At 33.2% G+C, this 21,159-nt stretch overlaps 1 protein-coding gene across 9 annotated transcripts; it reads right to left on the bottom strand.

Moving 5' to 3' along the window:
- Positions 1-8,211: 8,211 nt before the first annotated feature.
- On the bottom strand, positions 8,212-16,462 carry LOC145159719 (uncharacterized). Of its 9 annotated transcripts, none has more exons than XM_079078749.1 (16): positions 16,241-16,462; positions 15,038-15,260; positions 12,936-13,121; positions 12,747-12,834; positions 12,611-12,648; positions 12,453-12,524; positions 12,238-12,359; positions 11,353-11,405; positions 10,016-10,120; positions 9,840-9,935; positions 9,380-9,515; positions 9,264-9,303; positions 8,952-9,193; positions 8,729-8,875; positions 8,593-8,637; positions 8,212-8,525 (listed from the first exon to the last, which is right to left on the bottom strand). In XM_079078749.1, exons 9-16 carry the CDS (start codon positions 10,073-10,075, stop codon positions 8,374-8,376), a joined length of 918 nt encoding a protein of 305 aa, XP_078934875.1. In that variant the 5' UTR covers positions 10,076-10,120; positions 11,353-11,405; positions 12,238-12,359; positions 12,453-12,524; positions 12,611-12,648; positions 12,747-12,834; positions 12,936-13,121; positions 15,038-15,260; positions 16,241-16,462; the 3' UTR covers positions 8,212-8,373. The 9 variants fall into 9 exon arrangements, with proteins under 9 accessions (XP_078934875.1, XP_078934873.1, XP_078934867.1 ...); XM_079078747.1 differs by lacking the exon at positions 11,353-11,405 and adding an exon at positions 10,806-10,984 and having other exon boundaries at positions 8,593-8,641; XM_079078741.1 differs by lacking the exon at positions 11,353-11,405 and adding an exon at positions 10,806-10,984.
- Between the last annotated feature and the right edge of the window lie 4,697 nt (positions 16,463-21,159).

The following is a 21,159-nucleotide window of genomic DNA, read 5'->3' as shown; positions in this document are numbered from 1 at the left end:
ATGGTTCGCTATTGTTTGGTCACAATTATTTGACTGGTTTTTCTACGCTTAAGTTTTGGACACGGTTATATGCGGATAGTCATGGAGGATGGTTGCCATGTGATGTAAGTAATATAATTATTTTCTTATTATATACTACGCTTCTAATAACAATACTTACTTTATTGTAAAAAAATTAATTGGCGGTACATCATGATGTGGATCTCATTGTTGCTAGAGCGTAGAGCGGATGATGCTCGGTGGACGGTTGTGACATGGCTGATGGATCTGTTTACCCAACTTGGACAGAGTGTGATATATTATAATTTTGTTTGGATTAAATTACCTGAGTATTTATATACTAAGTAATTATTTCTAACTTTTTTTTGTAACTTTAAATCCCAATCAATATACCACATGCGCATTGGTTTTTGGGTGCTTTGGATTTAAAGACATTCCAAATGACTATATACCATGGTCATTGGAAGGGCAGCTACTATTCGGAAAATAAAGATTGTTTTATAGGTATGAGAGTCTGCATCCACAAACTACTAGTGGGAGTCAACTACTGAGGTACCGAACCAACTGATTCAATCTCACTTGAGAGCTTCAAGATGACCCTCGAAAAGGTCTCAGACGTACCACAACAGGTTAACAGTAGAGGGGATTCTGGGGTGTTTTTGTGTTGGTTCTTGGAGGCATTGATCACCGGGAAATCGATTTCCATAGAGGGTAAAACCACCAGTCCATGGGCTATGGGTTATAGAAAACTACTAGCGGAAAATTTTTGGGGTACAAGGACAAAGATAATTTGAAAATCATATTTGTAATATGACCTACAGACACATCCTTTATTTGGTTTATGTATTTATTAGTTGTTTGTTCATTTTAATTGCATTTTATATTTTATAAAACCAAAAGTTATACAGTTTATGAAAGCAAAACTTACACATTATACTCCGGAACCATGTAATACAAATGTATTCCGGAACAATGTATTACATTTTATGAAAGCGAAACTTACACGTAAAATATATATATATATATATATATATATATATATATATATATATATATATATATATATATTCCAGAACCATGGTCCGAAATCATACTCTGGAATTCCAGAGACCTCTCCAAAACAATGTGTTCCGGAGAATGTGATTATTTTACCAAAAAAAAATTGTCATTTTTGTCAAAAAAAAAAGTCATTTATAAGGGTTACTCAATTTAGAGATGAGCGTGGGACGGAACCGGTACCGACCGGTACCCGATTCCCCGAATACCGAATTCGGTCAAAAGTCAATCCTAAGTACCGTACCAAATTAACATTACAGGTACCGGGAATGGTACCGGTTTTCGGTACTAGTACTGGTACCGATGGTACCGAATCCCGAATTTTGTGATTTTGGAGTACCAAGTACCATCTCATATTTTTAAATTCGGTACGGTTCGATACCGGTTCAGGTACGGGATCGGGATTTGGTACAAATTGCTCATCCCTAACTCAATTTCATGTTTTCCTTTTTTATTACCAAAGTTTTCAAATACAAAAGTTTATATTATACTCAATACATGACTAAATATCTAATTACATTTCGGTTATATCATTGCAACTTTAAGATGAACGGTTAGTTAGAGGTAAGTTCAATTGAAAAAATAAAAAAGGTTGAGAATGGGGAATCATTCTCAACCACTCATTTATTTTTGCCGCAAAAGCTTTCGTTGTACCAGTGGAAATGGATAAGGAATACACATGTGTTTCCAACAAAACATGTTTTCTTAAACTATGCTAATCATTACCGTGGAAATTGATAAGGAATACACATGTGTTTCCAAAAAAACATGTTTCCTTAAACTATGCTAATCATTACTTTAATATATATAAAAACATAGTTTTTTTCGTTTTTTTAATTTTTAAAAAGCTATTTTTATCGAAAAATGATTTTAAATATACCAAATTCATGATTTTTTATACTCTACAAATAGACATCCATATTGATATACTTTTAAGATAAAATAAAAAAAATATTTTTTTTATATTTTCAGCTATCGTTATTTATAAGTGAATAAAAATGCATCAGATTTTTGCTATAGTACATTCGTTATTCACTTATGAATAAAAATATATAATTAATTTTTTTCAGCTTAAGTATCATTTATACTACATATTCATATATGAATAACAAATTAACTGTAACAAAAATCTGATAAATGTTTTATTCATATATGAATATAAAATATGACGACAACTAATACACGTTTTATTCATATATAAATATAATATATAACGAAAAATGATGTAAAAAATATATTTTAAGTAAGAAAACTTTATTACGTGTCATATTCATATATGAACGGTACTTAAACTATAAAAAAAAAAAGTTAAGCATACGTTTTATTCATAAGTGAATAACGAATGTACTGTAATAAAAATCTGATAGATTTTTATTCACTTATGAATAACGAGAGCTGAAACTTTAAAAAAAATAAATTTTTTATTTTATCTTAAAACTATATCAATATGAATGTCTATTTATAGAGAATAAAAAATTATGAACTTTGATATATTTAAAATAATTTTTCGATAAAAATGGCTTTCTAAAAATAAAAAAAAAACAAAAAAAAAAGTATATTTTTGTGTATATTAAGGTAATGATTAGCATAGTTTAAGGAAACATGTTTGGTTGGAAAACACATGTTTATCCGTTATCAATTTCCGACGGTACGCCTAAGTGTTTTACGGCAAAATAAATGTGTGGCTGAGAATGATTCCCTCATTCTCAACCGTTTTTTTTCTCAATTAAACCCTCCTATATATATATATATATCAGACGATAAAAGCAAAAGTTGGCAACTAAATTGAGTTAGGGGCTGTTTGGTAGCCTCTTAATTGTAAAATTAAGAGGCAACCTTTTAATTTCTCAGATTCAGTGTGTTTGGTTACAATTAATAAAAGTCTCTTAATCTTTTAAAAGTCAATAAAAAGAAGAGACGTTCATTCCTCTTTTGCCCTCGTACGCACGGTTTCATAAAACACACACCCACCTTTCACTCGATCATCCTTATGGTATTCTCCCTCCCCCGACCAACTTCAGCGCCTCCCACCTCCTCCCATCGTCGACCTCGCGCAGCACCGTCGTACCCATCGTCGCCTCGCCAAGTTACGACCACCGACACCAAGCTCTCTGACAGCGCCGACAGGACCCAACCACCATCTGGAAAAGAAGAAACCCAAGCGACTTTTTCTATAACATACGACTCTTTTCATTTGAATTTCAAGTTTTTGAGTAATTGGTCAGTCGACTCTTTTCATTTGAATTTCAAGTTTTTGGGCCATTTTCTTCTCTGTGATTCGTCTTCTTGATAGACATGGCAGAGTCGACATGTCTCCTGCATTCTCTACCTTAACCCAACAGCCATGTAAGTCTCAATTGATTTCTTGTTGTACCAAGTGTTTGTCAAAATGCTCCAGTGAGTTGAATTTTACTGAAAATATTTTGTGAACTTTTCTGAGTACTCGACAGATTTATTATTGTAGAATGTTAGGAGTGAGTTATTGACTACAAAGTGTTTGTAGAAATGCTCCAATGAGTTGAACTTCACTAAAAGCATACTCTCAACGGTTTTCTTACACTCAATTGGAGTGTTTCTTTAATCTGAAATGATAAATGGTAAAATTACTTGTTTAAAGAAGAACCATGTACATGTTCTTGAAAAGTTTGTTGTTGAAATCAATAGTTCACGTAATTTGTTTATATGAAATCATTAGTTCGTTTGATTTTGTATTGATTGTTGTGGTTAATTTTTTGTTGATATGAAAGTGATAGAATGTTTGGTTGTTTCTTAAGTGTGCAGGGAGTAGAAATTCAAAGATTTGGGTTCAAGAAAAATGGGTTCAACGGGAAGGACATGGATGCGCTTTATGGGCAATGTTGGATAGAGACAACATCACAAAGGTAGCATTCATCCATTTTCTCAATGGTTTTCCAAATATGGAGTTTCTTCATTTGATCATTATTGAAGTACATTAATCCAGTCCATGTTCTTCCACCTAATCTACGTCATAACAGTTAGCATCTTCTTTAATTGGTCGGCAATAGATAGTTTTATTTATTATGTATCTGTCACTTGGTGAGGATTGGTTTTATAGCTTGTTTTTGTAAGGGTTGAATGTAAGAAATAGCAATGTATTTTTATTGATTTCTTTATTATAGCATCATACTTTTGCCTCTTCGGGTTAGAGCATTGTATTTTAAAAAAATATATTTAAATTTGTTTGTTTAATTTTGATTATATATATATATATATATATATATATTATTGAAGGCTTTGGTTCGTTTATTTTATAAAAATAAACATTGAATTCTTTAAAAAGTAATAAAGAGGGTAAAATGGTCATTTTTATAATTCAGCATAAAAATTCAGAGGTTCCAACCAAACAGCATGTTAACAATTTAGATCTTAAAAATTTAGACCCTCTTACAAATTCAGACATCTTAAAAATTCAGATCTTTATAATTCAGATCCTACCAAACAGCCCCTTAGAAAGGCAACAGAGATGATAAATAGCCACAAATGCAAACACCTATTATTAGTCAATATTTTAATTACAACAATAATTACTTAAACTCGTTAAATAAAACAATTAAATCCTATCTAAGAAATGAAAATAAATTTGTCACTTTTCATCCTTTTATGTATTATGGCACGTGTCATTTTGTGATAAATTTGAATTAAGTTATATCTATATATCATTTTGTAGTTTTTTCATTTCATATAATACTTAAATATAATAATAAATGTATATTCAATTCATTTATGCAACCTTTTTTTATAATTTTTAAATTTCTAAATTGAATCTGACTATTTTAGTTGTTTATTTATTTAAATTATTAGTTTAAATTTAAAAGATAAATAAACACTTTGATTTTAATAATACATGAATCTCACAACTAGTTCACAATAAAAGAAACTAGCCACACCACCCTCATTGTAAAATCATCCCCGGTTAGTTAGAGGTGTTGATCAGGTAAATTTTTCGGGTTTCGGGTAATTCGGGTTTTTCATGTGAAAAAAATTACCCGTTACCCGACCCCAATTAAATTCGGGTAATTCGGGTAGTGGGTCGGGTTTGGGTAATTCGGGTATTACCCGATTTTTTATATTTTTTTTAATGGCGTCTAAAAATAAATTTAATGAAATAAATATGTCGTGCTCAAACTTTAAACATTGAGATTTTTTAGTCAATAATATTTGAGATATCAAGTATTCGTTTAACAATTTAATCAAATCTAATAAGAATAATAAAAGGAAAATGATATGAATGACAAAGGTTAAAAAATTAATATAAATATGAAGTTTGATCACAAATCTATATAAATAATTATTTGTGACAATGAAAACAAATAAACGAGTTATCAAAATAAGTTCATCATAGGAGATTTGGAAACATAATATGTGAAAATTTCGTTAAAGGGAAAAACATGGAGCTCATTTGTATGTCTAATAACCTTTGAGGTGAAAAAGAAACTTTGTTCTCAATTGATTTGGAAATAATGAGGAAAGAAATATTCCATTTGGACGACTTGTCATTCTTCCATGTATATACACCATAATTTTGACCCAAAACCCTTCATTACATAATTTAATTTTACAGACATGCAACATATGATCCAAAGCGCAGTTATTTAACATAGAAAACGATATTGAGAAGGCTAATCACGAGATTCAAGCTGAAAGTAGTAGACTTTAAGAAGTTGAGAATGAATTGGGTGGTTATAAGAATGAATCATGCATAAAAGAAAAGGAAGCTAAATATAAAAATAAAATTGATAAACAAGAAAAGAAGCTTGAAGAGAAGAAAAATAAAATTGATAAATATATTTGGGTAATCGGGTATACCCGAAACCCAAAAAACTTACCCTTCACCCGACCCGAAAAAAAATTGGGTTACCCAAATACCCGAAAAAATTAACCCGATACCCGAAAAAATCGGGCGGGTAATTCGGGTAACGGGTATTTTCGACAGGGCTACGGTTAGTTGTCATATATATATATATATATATATATATATATATATATATATATATATATATATATATATATATATAGAGAGAGAGAGAGAGAGAGAGAGAGAAAGAGAGAGAGAGAGAGAGGCAAACATGATGTATCAGATTAGTAGGTTAGCGGTTATACCTTGTAATCATATTGGATTGAAACAATAAACATGTTGAAAATTCAAGAACTGGGAGGCAATAATAAAAAGTGAAAAAATTGGAAAAATCAAGGGTGTGTTTGTTTTTTTGGCAAAAGGTATTTTTGACCTTTTATGTTTGTAGGCGGGAAGTAATTTGAGAAAAATATAATATGTTATCACAAGACAAAAGACATAAAAACATCTTTTTTGACATATTTTTTATAAGACAAAAATAGCTTATAATTTAGAAGCCGTTTTCTAAGTTTTGGCATCATATAAAAAATGGTGCAGAATAAGCATTTTGTAAGTAAAAATTGAATAAAATGAGAAAATTTTGGTCAAAAGGGACTTTTGGCAAAATTCAAAATGGTAAAAATGGGATTGTTTTAGGATCATAGAAAACCACAATCTAAGTTTAGTGTATAATATGATTTAAGAACACAAACCAACAAAAAAAACACTAGATCTCAGGCGCCGTTTGTAAAAGTCTCTTAATATTTCAGATATGGAGTGTAGCCTCTTATTTTTTGGCTCTTAAGTTTTTAAAAGTCTCTTAACATTTCAGATATGGAGCGGATTCTGAAAAGAAAGAAGAGGCGTTTGTTCCTTTTTTACCCACCGTTCCTTTTATTCACGTATAGACCTCCGCCTAGACCTTCTTCTCTCGATCGTGCACACCTTCCGCCTCCACCATCCGCGCTCCGGTCCACTCACAGTCGCCAGCCCGCTTTGCCTCCAGCTCCGTCAAAACTCGGAGACAACATCATCAGGTAAGGTTTTTTCTTAATTCGATTTTATCTAATCGATTTAGGAACTCTATTTCTATCTCCATTAGTCGGTGAAATCACACCCATAACACCCTTCCATAGTCGCTGCCTCTTCCACCATAGTTATTGTTGCTTCCGTCTTCCCCACAACCACCGCCCTAGAGCAATCAATTTCATGGTTTGATGTCTGGATCAATCGATTTTGAGGTTTGACATTTTCAATCGATTTCAAGTTTTGACGTCCGATTCTCTATAAATCAGATGCTTTGGTTCAAATTCTGATTTCTAGGGTTATTGATTATGTGAATAACATCATGATTTTGATTTTGCATTCGAAGTTTCTGATTTTTTTATGTTTCTTTGACAAAATTGATTATGTGATTTTCTGCAATCAAAATTTTGAAAATCGATTTTACATAATCAACTTACTGATTTTCTGAAATCAAGATTTTGAAAATCGATTTTATTTTTGAAATACAACCTGATGCAAGCTTGAAAATCGATTTGTGGCCTTTGTGGTTGAACTAGTTCTTGGTTATCTTATATATGACTTTGAAGTTGTTTTCATGAAATTTGATGATAATTGTAAACACATGTGACCCTGGTTATGTTAATTGGAACAATTTAATGGGTAACATTCATGATAGATTTTTGGAGGCTATCCGTGATTATGAGCTTGAATTGAAATTATATTTCTTTGATCTAACTGATTTTGATTTGGAAGGTTACTGAAATTGTGTTAAAAAGAATGGTGAAGCAACACTAGTGGCTGCAGAGAGGGAGAGGCTTCAAAAGAGTGTCACTTTGCTCCTGGAATCAAAAGAAATACTACCTCCGTCCCAAATTAATTGTCCACATTTGACTTTTTCAGTCTTTATTTTTCAACTTTGACCTTAAATATTTTTCTTTTTGATAGATAACACTTGATGCAAAATATATGAATGGGTTGTATTTTAATTGTTTTTTCCTTGTTATAAGTTTCATCAAGTAATATATAACACAAATAAAAATATTTAAGGTCATAGTTGAAGAAAAAAGACTTTAAAAGTCAAAAGTTGACAATTAATTTGGGACGGAGGGAGTAACAAACAAGGGATTGATGGTATTTTAGCTATAAAGGGATTTTTCTGTAATTTTCTGCATTAGTGTAAAATCTATATGTTGAGTTTATAACATATTATTTCTTGTTTCATTGTCCTAATTTGGAATTTTAAGTGAATTTGTATTTAAAAGTTATGAACATATGTAGTGGATTAAAAGTTGTGATTTCCTTCAAACTTTTTGTGGTTTTATTAATATTTATTATTATTTTTAAACAAAAAGGTAAAATGGTCATTTTTACCTTTCAGAACAACAATTCATCAGATGTTCCAACCAAACAACATTTTAAAATTCAGATCCTACCAAACAACCCCACTTTGATCAAAACTAAGTTTTTTCTTCAAGTTCTACATTATTAGTGGAGTTTGGGACGTTTGGCATCCCCGCCACTGAAACCACCATGATCATCATGGCCTCCACCTCCATCACCAGGACCACCACGATGGTGCTTGAGATCACTGGCACAAGTGCTGCCACCACTAAACAAAAGAACAAATCATAAGTATGATAAAAACCTCAACATAAAAATTAAACAAAAACAAGTACCTGCCCTTGCGCTTTTTCTTAATGATCTCCACAGCAGTCGACTTGCTATCTCCAAAATTTGAGGACCAATATTCTTTTAAGTATGTAATAAAAATGCATAGTTCTATAATAAACAAAAAAAAAATTATACACTTACAACTCAATACTGGCCTACTCCCACTCTGTAGTTCGACCTGCATTCTGCTACCTTCAATACTGATAACCATCCCACGTTGGCCTTTGTGCACACCCGTCCGTGGGGCAACAGTGTCTCCCTCCTCAGGTCTCCCCAGCGGTAGAGCATCTTCAATGGTTAAAGCAAGGTTAGTTGATATGAAGCAAAGATCAAACAATTAAGGAAAAAAAAAACAATCTCTTACCGCTTCTGTGGCGGCCACCACCACCATAAGAGCCACCGCAGCGGCCACCACCACGGCCAGAGCCTTTGCGACCGCGGTGGCCACCACTGCTGCCGCCACTGCCACTGCCTCCGCGGTGGCCACCACCGCTGCCGCCACTGCCACTGCCTCCGCGGTGGCCACCACCGCCACTGCCTCTGTGGTGGCCACCACCGCTGCCACCACCTCCACCTCCACCTCCACCTCCACCATTGTGGCCAAACCTAAACAATAGATAGGAATAAGAATCATAACCAATGTAAGAATCATAAATAAGAAAAAAACAAGTATCACCAGTTCTCAATCACAAGCTTGAGTTGCTGCACATTGTACACTGCAAAAGCACGAACGGTAATAAGAATAGAATGAAGGATACTATAGAAGACAATAAACTACACACTAGCACTTACAGTGCAAAATCTCTTGTGTACCGCATGGTCTGACTTTATATAGACCTTGCTTACCAACAACTGGCCCGATAACTTCCCCGAATGTTTCATGGTAACCCTCCGCAAGTATCAAAACAAGGTCACGCTTACTGAGAGGCTGTTATACACAAAAAGAAAAACAATTATACATTCAACCTGTAAATATAAAAGTAAGTGTCAATCATAACCTAATAGGTGAATGCCTGAATGGGCAATGTCTATATGCACATCAATTTAAGATGAGTTAAAAAGTAATGGGAAAACCTGCAACAATGTGTTCATATTATGTTGGTAATATCTACTAAACACCTTACACCCCCTTTGGAACTTTATTAAGAATCACAGATTAATACATCATAAACTGTTTTGAAAAGTTAGAGTTAGCAAGTAATAAACCTATGTATAAAAATCAAAACTCCATTAAGACAATAACAATACTTACAGGTCTCAGCTGAGTGCTAGTAGCATCCACATTAGTACGGCCTACAGAAGTTGGATCATCTAAACGTTTTACATGGTGGGGCTCCACTACAATGAACTGCAATAGTAAACGCTTTTAGAATGTATATAACATGATGGAATCATGAATTTTACATTTTATTGACCATTTAGAGGTACCTTTTCCTCTGTTGTCTTGATTGTGTACACAGGCCATAAGTAGATTCCCTCTGTCACCATGCCATTGTCTTCTTTGATCAAAACTTTATCAGAATAGTGGAACCTCTACAGAAAATCAAAGAAAAGTTAGCCTTATCTCTAAAAATAGCAATTGCAATAGTTAAAAACAGCCCTTGCTACAATCAATGACAATATGATAAAACATCTTTAGCCAAATCATCTTATAACACACCATCCCCAAGAAAGAAAATCCCAAATTCCACTGCAAAATAATCCCAACAGCAATGCAAATGGTATCTTCCATCTCTAACAACACCAAACCCTAATGCTAAAAAAAACTCCCATAAACACAAAGAACAAACTCCAACCACCTACCCTTGAACATTGACATTATTTAAATCAACACACCCACTCAAAGCAATAAAGTGTCTCCCCTGATTAACAAAAACTGAATAAAACAGATCCAAGAACCTAATTCTTGTCATCAACTCCCTCTTTGCACCAATTTCTCAGCTTAGGAATACCCTAACCTTACAAATCTCCAAGTATCTAAACAACCAACTTAGATTAGGATACCATGGATACAACCAATCAACAGGAAACAGAGACAGAATCTGCACACAGTATTAATCGGGAATTTGCTATAAATAAGGGTTTTAGCAAGAGCACGGACATAAGGGTTTTAGTAAGAGCACGGACATAAGGGGTTTAGTAAGAACATGGAAATGAATCCCCAAAACTTAGGTTTAAGCAAGAATCAATCGCTCAAAGCAACTGGAAATCAGCTTACCTTCAATATATCCATGGAGTGCGACCTGATTCACTGATTGTTCTCTGAGCCTCTGAAGTCTGAACAGGAGAACGATAACTAGACAAATGAGAAATCGAGGGTTTCTTTTTGACGGAAATGATACTTTCTCACGAGACCCATAAACAGCGCTATTTCTTGCCTTTTTACTTTTGGGAAAACTAAAAATAAAAACTAAAATTACTCAAATTGCCCCTCCAAAGGAATAATGTTGTAACAGAACACAGGATACCTCTACTCTCCACTACTCAAGCAATAAATAACAAACCCAATAGTTAAAATACCCACAATGCCCTTTATTTCTATTTTACCCTTTTCACCCCTTCCAGGATAAGTGAAGTTTACCCAACACCTAATAGGATGAACATACATATTTTCATGCAGACGCGGTGCAGATTACATATCATTTTAAAAATTAAGCATGTGTGCGATTTATAAAGATGGCATTTATGAAGATAAGCATCGAAGGAACAAATTATATTCACCAACATAGGCATTAACTAAAAGAAAAAGAGCACATGCTTTATACCCTAAATTGAAATTCTCTCGCAAGTTATCAAACATCCTAAAACGCCCGCCTTACTGTGAAATCAAAACACAAATTTCACCAAGTGTTCAATACCCTTTAGGGGAAACAAAAAGAAATAACTTCATAGCAATAAATATGGCTAATTGCAATAAATAGCAACCGAATTTCGTTTAGTTGTTTTTATAGCATTCTACTTTCATTACTTTCTACTATATGTAAATACAATGTTTAGTTCTGACCACTACAAACAGTATTTAATTTTGTTAATAAATTTTTTATTTACTGCAAGAAATAGCAATATACTTTCATTACACATATTTTAAACGTGGTTATTGGTTCCAGGTGACAAATACTTCAATTAGGTAGGACACTTCTATGCTAGTCCCCTATTAAACTTCGCATATGCAAGGAAGGGTAAAATGGGAAAGCAAGATAAGGCGAAATAGTGCATTTCAGTGGAAAGGGTACTTTTGGTATTTTCTATCAAAAGTTGTTATTGCAGGCTTTTTAGTGCCTGGGATCGTGTGTGGGAGAGTCTATCTCTTGAACAGCTAGAAACCCTTTTTTTATTTTGATTTTCTAATGAAAGCTTTCCCCGAAACTCCATTTGATTGATGTTCTTGATTGTTCTAAGTGAGTTATTGGCTGAATTGCTCATTTTATTGCTCTATTTGATTGTGATTTTTGTTGTTTCAAGCGAGTCCCTAGCATTCTAACAAGGAAACAAAAGGGACAAATGACTCATTCTTCGCAATTTGACTTAATCAGACGTACATATGACACTATTCAAACAAATGGGAAGAGCATAAACACATGACATGGAATAAAGAACTTTTTTTTATCAAAAACGAAATGTAATGTTGCCAAGAGCATAACCACACATACCTCTTTGATTACTACATTAAGCAACTGTTTTACAGACTCAATCTGGTCAGTGGATCCGTTTATCTATATTGTCCTCTCTATTGATGTATCACCAGGGGGTGGGGTGGGTGGAGTGGTATCACCTGACAGTAGGTACAATAATCTTTTCAATTGCCATGTGATAGTCCCAAAAAAGACATTTGTAGGCCCATAAAGAACAGGGAAGTTAAATAGACCTGAATATGAGCTCATGTAGTGCCTTGCATATTCTTTATGGTCTCCACCTTTTACCAATAATAAGACCCAACCTAGAAACATAAACAAAAAATAACACGATTAAAGACTAGTTGCAACAAATGGCTAATAAACTTAAACCAAATTTAAAATAAAATACCTTGTTAGGTACTTCCATCACAAATTGGTCAGCAACACCTGCCTCATCAAGAATTTGGCTAAGAGAATGAGGAATTACAAACATCTAAATGCATACATGCTAGTCAAAGCATGTTACAAGTAAATGGAAAGCATACCATGCTGATATCAACTATAGCTCAACAAACATTTCCATAATCAACATCAAGCTTTTAAAGAACTAATGGTTGAACAAGAGCCCATAATCTGCACTTACACAAAAGTAGACCATCAACAGGTCAGCTAAGCACATATATATATATATATATATATATATATATATATATATATATATATATATATGTCACCTGTATTTGGGGAATATATTGAGGAAGAAGGCCGATGGTCTTGGAAAGGCAAGAGTGTACATGCATGTTACATAGGTGGACGAAGCTGAAGAGGTAGCAAGAGATGGCTGAATGGATATTTGTAAGTATTTGTGTAAGCATTCGATTGGAAGCGAAGGAAGTGCAGGGACCAAAATTGGCAAAATCCTGAAGTGTACAAAAGATAGGACGGCAGGTTTTAGTGTATATGTATGGAGGGTGATTTGGGTATTTCAAAATTTTAAGGTAGAATGTTATAAGTGGTGTGTTTTTCAAAGTACAATGTCTTCATAAGATAAAATGATGTGGCAATATTATAATACGGAAAAAATGAAACGACAGTGATATAAGTGTGTATTGTAGTGTCAAAGTACAACACCTCGATAAGAAAAAAGAAGAAAAGGATTATTTTTATTCCCAGACATAACAAATTTTAATTGACGCAATTAATACCACTATTAAGCATGATGTCAACGAAAACTGACTTGCATGTGGACCAAAGTTTGTTCCAAAATATTGAGCCAAATGAGGTTAATAATAGTCCCTAACAGCAGTAGTCTAATGCAAAAGTTAAAGGAATGTATGGCTAAGTTTACTATTTGCAGAAAATGAAGGTAATGATTAACAACTAACGAAGCTTAGGCCTAATTTAACAGCCCATAGCTGATCAAGCAGTCTATCTTCTTGCCCAAGTTGATTTCCCTAAACATCAGTATGAATCGTTTAAGCATATTTTCTTTTGTTTATTTTGGCGTTGCCTTCTCCCTTGGATGAAATATAGCTTTAACTAAAGAAGAAACATGTAACTGAGTGAAATTCTGAATTTGAATGACAATTTAGATAAAACAAATGTTATATTCTTTAGTCATGAATATTGTACTATGATCTGTTAGACTTACCAAAGTAGTATGCTTTAATTAGAAAAAATAATCAATTTTTTTAGCAACACATCTTAATTTTATTTTTTCTATTAACAATGAATTTTGGTTCTTTCCTTACAAGGATTGTACTTTGCAAGCATTAGTTGCTAAATTTATAAAGGGCCAAATGCAAGAAATTACAATTTAGTTTGTTTAATTCATTTATGCATTTGGTTCTTAAATCATGAAACAAATCGTATTACAGGTGCAAAAAGCAATTCACGGTTTCTACGGGATGCACATTCCTAAATGAGATTTGAAGGTAAAGATCGTTGACCTCAAACATATCTTGCTTAAAAAAGACTAAATATTTGAAAACATGAAATGCATTTATTATTCTAAGCTTTTAGTACGAGATAAGGCCCAAAGATTCAATTTTCACACAATATGTCATAAAAACAGATATGTAAATAGGTACTAACGTTTCATGCTTTCGGATGAAATCATCATGACTCAACAAAATCAAACTATATAAGAAGTGACAACTAGAAACTAGTAATAATTTGAAAATAGGTTTTTATATGAAATATTCACAGCATACCCTAGAAATGTGACAAACTGTCCACCAACGGTATGCTTGCACAACTAACATTGAATTCCATACATATACATAATAAGGAATTCACAGATGATACTAATCCGCAAGTCGGTAGATAAAAGTATTGTCTCTTTTACAAAGGTGTATTCGTACACAAATTGATGCTTCACTTGTAATTTCAAACACAGATGACAAATGTTAGTATAATTTAAAATACTTAAAAAGTTTTTATCACCTGTCATCATGAAGAAGTACTAAACCAAGTGAATAGACAACAGATTTCATGTACTTAAGTAGTCACTTAGGGGATGATAATTTGGGTTTTTCCTGGGGTTTACCCTTTATAAAACAAACAATATAAAGTAACGTGAAATAATTGTTTATGTACTAACACATCATTAGATGAGTAATGATATGCAACAAGAAATGGAAGTGTCATAGTTTCATGAATGTGAGAAAAGACATATATCTTGATCGTTAGAAGGATGTTTGGGATATAATCTTAATTTTATCAAACCAGAAACATTTTGTAGGATAATTGGTTCAAGGAAACATTTTTAAAAAAAAAAAAAAAAAAAAAAAAAAAAAAAAAAGAGAGAGAGAGAGAGAGAGAGAGAGAGGTGAACCAATAATATCATTAAGATAAAGAGTGGTGAAGTCGCCTTAGGCCAAAAAATCTGATTTGGTCGAAGTCTGATCAACAACGGTCTGGAAAAGTTTGTTCTTGTTTGCATACACTTTCTTAGCAAGTACCTGCATTGGTGTTCTTTTTTGTTTTTTTTGTCCTCCTCTTTGCTTTTATACTTTGTTTTTCCAGCCTCATGTTGGGCCATTTCTACATAAAGCTTTCTGTTTAAAAAAAGATGCCATGACACGTTAATAAATGCAATGAACTAGCTCAATCTCAACACTAAAGCTCAATAAGAACAACTCAAAATGAAGAAACATATTACAATTTCATTCAAAATTAACGACAAAAGAGATAATGGATTGGCAATTTGAGAGGCCAAGGTCTCCAAAGGAATAATCCTGTAACAGAACACACGATACCTCTACATATTTTCATGCAGAGGTGCAGATTACAAATTATTTTAAAATTTAAGCATGTGTGAGATTTATAAAGATGGCATTTATGAAGATAAACATCAAAGGAACTAATTATACTCACCAATATAGGCATGAACTAAAAAAAAAAAAAAAGCACATACTTTATACCCTAAATTGAAATTCTCTCGCAATTTGCACCATTTATCAAACATCCTAAAACGCCCACCTTACTGTGAAATCAAAACACAAAAACTTTACTGATTATATCAATATCATTGTAGAAAAAAGAAGGAAACATGAATGGTTTCATGGTGGTGTGACTTCCATTTCCACTTTAACATTAATCAATCAACCCATTGAGATATAAAATATAAAGATTCAATCTTTATTACATAAAACAACAATTAACTATCAAAACACAATTACTTCACTGATTATATCAATATCATTGTAGAAAAACGGAATGAAACAGGAAGGGTTTCATGGTGGTGTGACTTCCCTTTCCATTTTAACATTAACCAATCAACACATCGAGATATAAAGACATAAAGGTTCAATCTTTATTACATAAAACGACAATTAACTATCAAAACACAAAAACTTCACTGATTATATCAATATCATCGTAGAAAAAAGGAGAATCAGGAATGGTTTCATGGTGATGTGACTTCCCTTTCGTCTTTAACATTAATCAATCAACACATCGAGATATAAAGATATAAAGATTCAATCTTTATTATGTAAAACGATAATTAACTAGTTATATGTAATAAAAATACAACCTTTGTTTCCACTCCAGGACGGTTCTACTGCTCCAATTCTTCATCTTCCTCGACAAAATCATCAATAAAACCAGATCCTTCACCCTTGCGACTTCCAAACAATTTAGATTTTCACTTTTGGATCAACCGATCCGAATCTCCGTCGTAGAATTGGGACTTTTTCCTTTTCCTCTGTGAAACCCTAGAAACAAACATTTGGGGAAAACCTACGTTTTGTTGTGTTCAGGATAATTAATGTATATTTATATCAACGGTGGCTATACTTTCAATTATATCGCTTTTACCCCTTTTTGACAACATTTATTTTAAAGGATGTCAAATATTGTAAAATATTTGAGTATGATACTCATTCCAATAAATCTGACATTTTGATCCTCAATGAAAAAATACCCGCTATCTGATATCTGATATCTGTTCCGAAAATCCGATTCGAAATTTATCTGAACTTTTAAATATCCAGAATTTCGGATATCTGAAATTCGGACATCTTAATTTTCAGATTCGGATACAGATGTTGATTTTAGACATTTTCGAATATTTCGGATATCCGATATCCAAAATTTATTTATTTATCAAATAGATTATAATAGCCCTTGGTTTATGTTTTCATTCATTTACTCTTGTGATCCCCTTAATTATTGTCGTATAATATTTTTGCTGTCATTTTAGATGGAATAATATTTTTCTATTTATTTTTTGTGATCTTCTACCACAATATCAATTTGTTTTCAAAATTATTTTTTAGTTTATATTCAAAATTAATTGTAACGTGAACTTTGTTTTTTTGGAAAGTTAATTGTTATCTTTAATTTATCTCCAAAATAATAACTTATGAACAAAAAAAGACTTATGTAGTCATTTTTCTTTTCTTAATATAATATTAGCATAATGCATAGTTTATAAAATTAGCGCAAGAAAGTTTCTTTCTCTTATAAAGTCACTATAAGGATCAATTAATCCCAAATTACATAATACTTTTGTTGCTTATTTATTTTAATTAATTCTATTAGGAAGTAAATGGTGTGTTAATTCCTTTGCCAAAGTAAACACAAAACATCAATTAAAGGAAATTTATATTTGCAAACCACGAATTTCGGATATCCGATTTAATATCTGAATCTGTGTCACAACTGGCAAAAAAAAATAGGTTAAGATGTGAATTCCTAAACAATATAAGTTCCATGTATAAGCCCAAAAACTCGATCCAATAAGCCAAATCCAAACATTTTTGGGCCCTAGCCCAATAAATTTCGACCCAAACCCCTTAATTGGGCCAAGACTTCTTTATTGGGCCCTATTGGGCCGATAACCTCTTCACTTAGCCTTATTGGGCCGAAAGCCTTCTTTTGGGCCTTCCTTTGGGCCGGAAACCCTACACGGTTTGGCTAGGACTTGTGTAAAAAAAAAGAAAAAAAAAAAGAGAAAAGATGGGATAATGTTATGGAGGCACCTCATGTTTATTTAGAGGATATCTAGGCTAATTATCCAAACTAAGCATTAATCCTCCATGTAATAACCCCATGTCTAATCACTCTCTTTCTTCTTCTTCCTCTCCTTATCTCGACCAAACACACACCACCATCATTCTCACTTCACTTTCATCACTATCCAACTTCATTCTATCATATTTCCCTCTCAGGAACTCAAGAAAATTCTCCCATCTTCTTTCTCTAAATTCGTAGGGTGTGTGTGTGTGTGTTCTTCAAGAAGTCTTCTTCAAGATCCATAACTTGGTAAGTTCTTGTCTAACTCAAGAGTTTTACTTCATGTTTATGCTCAAACATTCCATTTACACACTTTTGTTGTGTGTAAAACTCTTAGAAACACCACTATTTCGAAAACCTCACCAAGAACACAAGCTAGACTCGAAATCTCCTTCTTCAACTTCTTCTACATCTCGAAAACTCCAAGGTGAGCTTCATACCCCCATATCTTTCGTATTTTTCATGTTTTCGGGGGGAGGATACAAGTCAACTCTCGTTTAACCATTGGATATTTGCATGTACCATTGTGTTATATGTTTAACTTTTGGATCTTTACTTGAACATGAAGTTTATCACTTAAATCTTCATAAAAAACATGAGAAAGTATGTTTAGTCTTATATATTACCTATAAACTTGTAGATCTGAGATTATACACTCAAAATAGCAAAAATAAGTGTTGTGTTCAAACAAGTATAACCTAAACTCAAAAATCAGCTTTTTAACATAAACGATTTGGTCTAATTACGGACTTTTTTGACCACCTTAATTATAATATTTTTCAAAACTGTTTTACATGCAAAAAGTTCAGGTTTATACCTTTAAAATGACTACTCTCACGCGTTCATACGATTTTTCTACAATTTTTGCCGATTTTTACAAAACTGTCTATCATTTCCGGAAGGATTTCGGACCAGTCTGTGAAGATGAACATTTTCACACTGGTTTGAGGCCATTAAAAATTATAATAAAAATAAAGAACAAAGTAGACTCATTTTCGAAACTCTCAGAGTTTACGGATCTAAATTTCGACTTACGATGATTTTTCTATAATTATTCTAAAACAGGGACAGAAAGGTCAAAAACAAGAAATTATTTGTATCATGCTAAAAGTTCTTATACATGTGTTAGATGCAAGTTTGTAAACTTAGATATACTTTAAAAACATCTAGACATGTTAACTTATATGTACTTAATATATATATATATATATATATATATATATATATATATATATATATATACGTCCTTATTGGGCCTGGAAAAAATATACATGTTTAGTGGGCTTTAGTGTCCTTTTACATGCTTAGTGGGCATTAGTGTCCTTTTGCATGTTTAGTGGGCCTTAATGTCCTTTTATATGTTTAGTGGGCCTTAGTGTCCTTTTGCATGTTTAGTGGGCCTTAATGTCCTTTTACATGTTTAGTGGGCCTTAGTGTCCTTTTACATGTTTAGTGGGCCTTAGTTGTCCTTTTACATGTATATTGGGCCCGTGATATACATTCTCATTCATTTTGAGCCTGGAAATAATATACATGTTTAGTGGGCCTTAGTTGTCCACTTACATGTTTATGGGCCTGGAATATACCTTATATGTTTTTCTTTCTTTTCCGCGTAAATTCGATTAAGGATCTAGTGAGATGTGTCGGTTGACACCTAATGAGTGTACGATCGTAGCCTGTAGTTATAACCAGAGTCTCCTGGAGGGAGAGCGGGAGTTTGTGTATAGATCTATACGGGGATGACACCCTACACCTGAGCTGTTCGCTACAATTAGACTAGGCCAGTCTAGGGTGACAAAAACCTTATCTTATTCCGTCGGCGTCCAACAACGTCATGACATGCGAAATTGTCATTATCTAGTATGGTTATAACGGCTCACTTAGAGGAATTAACGTTATAAAATTTACGGGGAAACCATTCTCTTTTCTTTTTGGATAAAACGGTAACCTATACGCGCTGGTACTCAACCTCGGGGGTTGAGATTCCAGCATTCTCTTACGCAGACAACATTGGGTTGTCTGCGATCATTCTCTTTCTATTTTCGCAAACATTAACACATGCGCATTAATATAAGATCGGACACAAATATTTCAAACCATTTCTTTTTAGAAAATATCGGATTTTCTGGGAATATTCGCTTTACTTTTACAAGCAAAATATAACCTAGGACAGGCATGCAAATATTCACAGTTTTAGAACGAGACTTACAAATTATTTTTATAGAAATATCGAATTTCTGGAAGCACTATGAGAACTACTCTAAACAAGTACAAAACCATTTTATACAAAAATGCTTATGAACTCACCAACTTTTTAGTTAACGCTTTTCAAAACGACTTGTATTCTCAGGGATCCAGTAACAGGTAATAAGCTTGACGATGAGATCAAGTGGTGCAACTTCAAGAAATTTTACTTTCTTACTTTTGTGTAATTGATGAACAAATTTGATATGTAAACTATGTAAGTGTGTATTTCCAATGTATGATGTTTGGTTGCTATGTTTCATTCATATTTAATTGTTATGATACTGTACATGAAGTCATCCGCCCCCGGACGTTTTCGTCGTCCCGGTTCGGGGGTGTGACAGATTGGTATCAGAGCATTGTTTATAGTGAACTAGTATATCTAACCATACAAGATATACAACTATAAATACAATGGGACTAAAAACACTCTGACTAAAAGTATACCTTAAGAATATAAGTATCTTCTAAAAGTATACATACTTGCTAGAACCGTATCATAATAAGAACAAAACAAAAGTATTTAGATGTTGAACACTACAGTCAAACATGGGCAGTTATGTAGTCATATCTGGGATAAATATAGCATGATCAACTATATTTATTTGAGATACGACCAACATGTGCTTGGGAGTTAGGGTAGCGTTGCAACGAGTCTAAAACTTACCGACCTTACATGCAAAGGAGCATTAGAGCTATATCTATTTTTTAAAATACTATAGGGGTATTTTATGATACTAAACAATAACAACAAGTCTAAAAACTTATCGACTTCGTACATCAGGAAGCCCTAGGATCAAACATGTAATACTACAGTAGCATTTTAGAATACCATATGACCTCTACACTTAAATCTTCTACATGTATCTCATATCTCCATTCTCACAAAGGCAACATGGCTGAGCTTCACCCCGAAGACCCTTACTACCATGCGGTAATAGCCAACGAATAGGTCGAGGGAGAACCAGAGGAAGTGCAAGGGGAGAACCCAGAAGTAGGCCTCGAGGAACACCCAGTAATGGACTACAAGAGAGAAGACTCCGACGAGGAGTCAGACATGGATGAAGGCGCCAGAGAGATCCTTAGCGAGCCTTACCCCTCGGAAGCAATACCGAACCAACACGCAGAGCAGGAAGACCTTACCAATCATTTCCGCTCCTTAGAAGAGGAGGTGGCCACCCTAAGGCAACA

This window comes from Lactuca virosa, chromosome 2 (genome assembly GCF_052849685.1).
Source record: "Lactuca virosa cultivar CGN04683 chromosome 2, Lactuca_virosa_CGN04683_v6, whole genome shotgun sequence".
In the NCBI taxonomy this organism is placed as follows: Eukaryota; Viridiplantae; Streptophyta; class Magnoliopsida; order Asterales; family Asteraceae; genus Lactuca; species Lactuca virosa.
The sequence above is the reverse complement of the archived record's forward strand: the minus strand, read 5'-3'. Positions and strand labels throughout refer to the sequence as shown.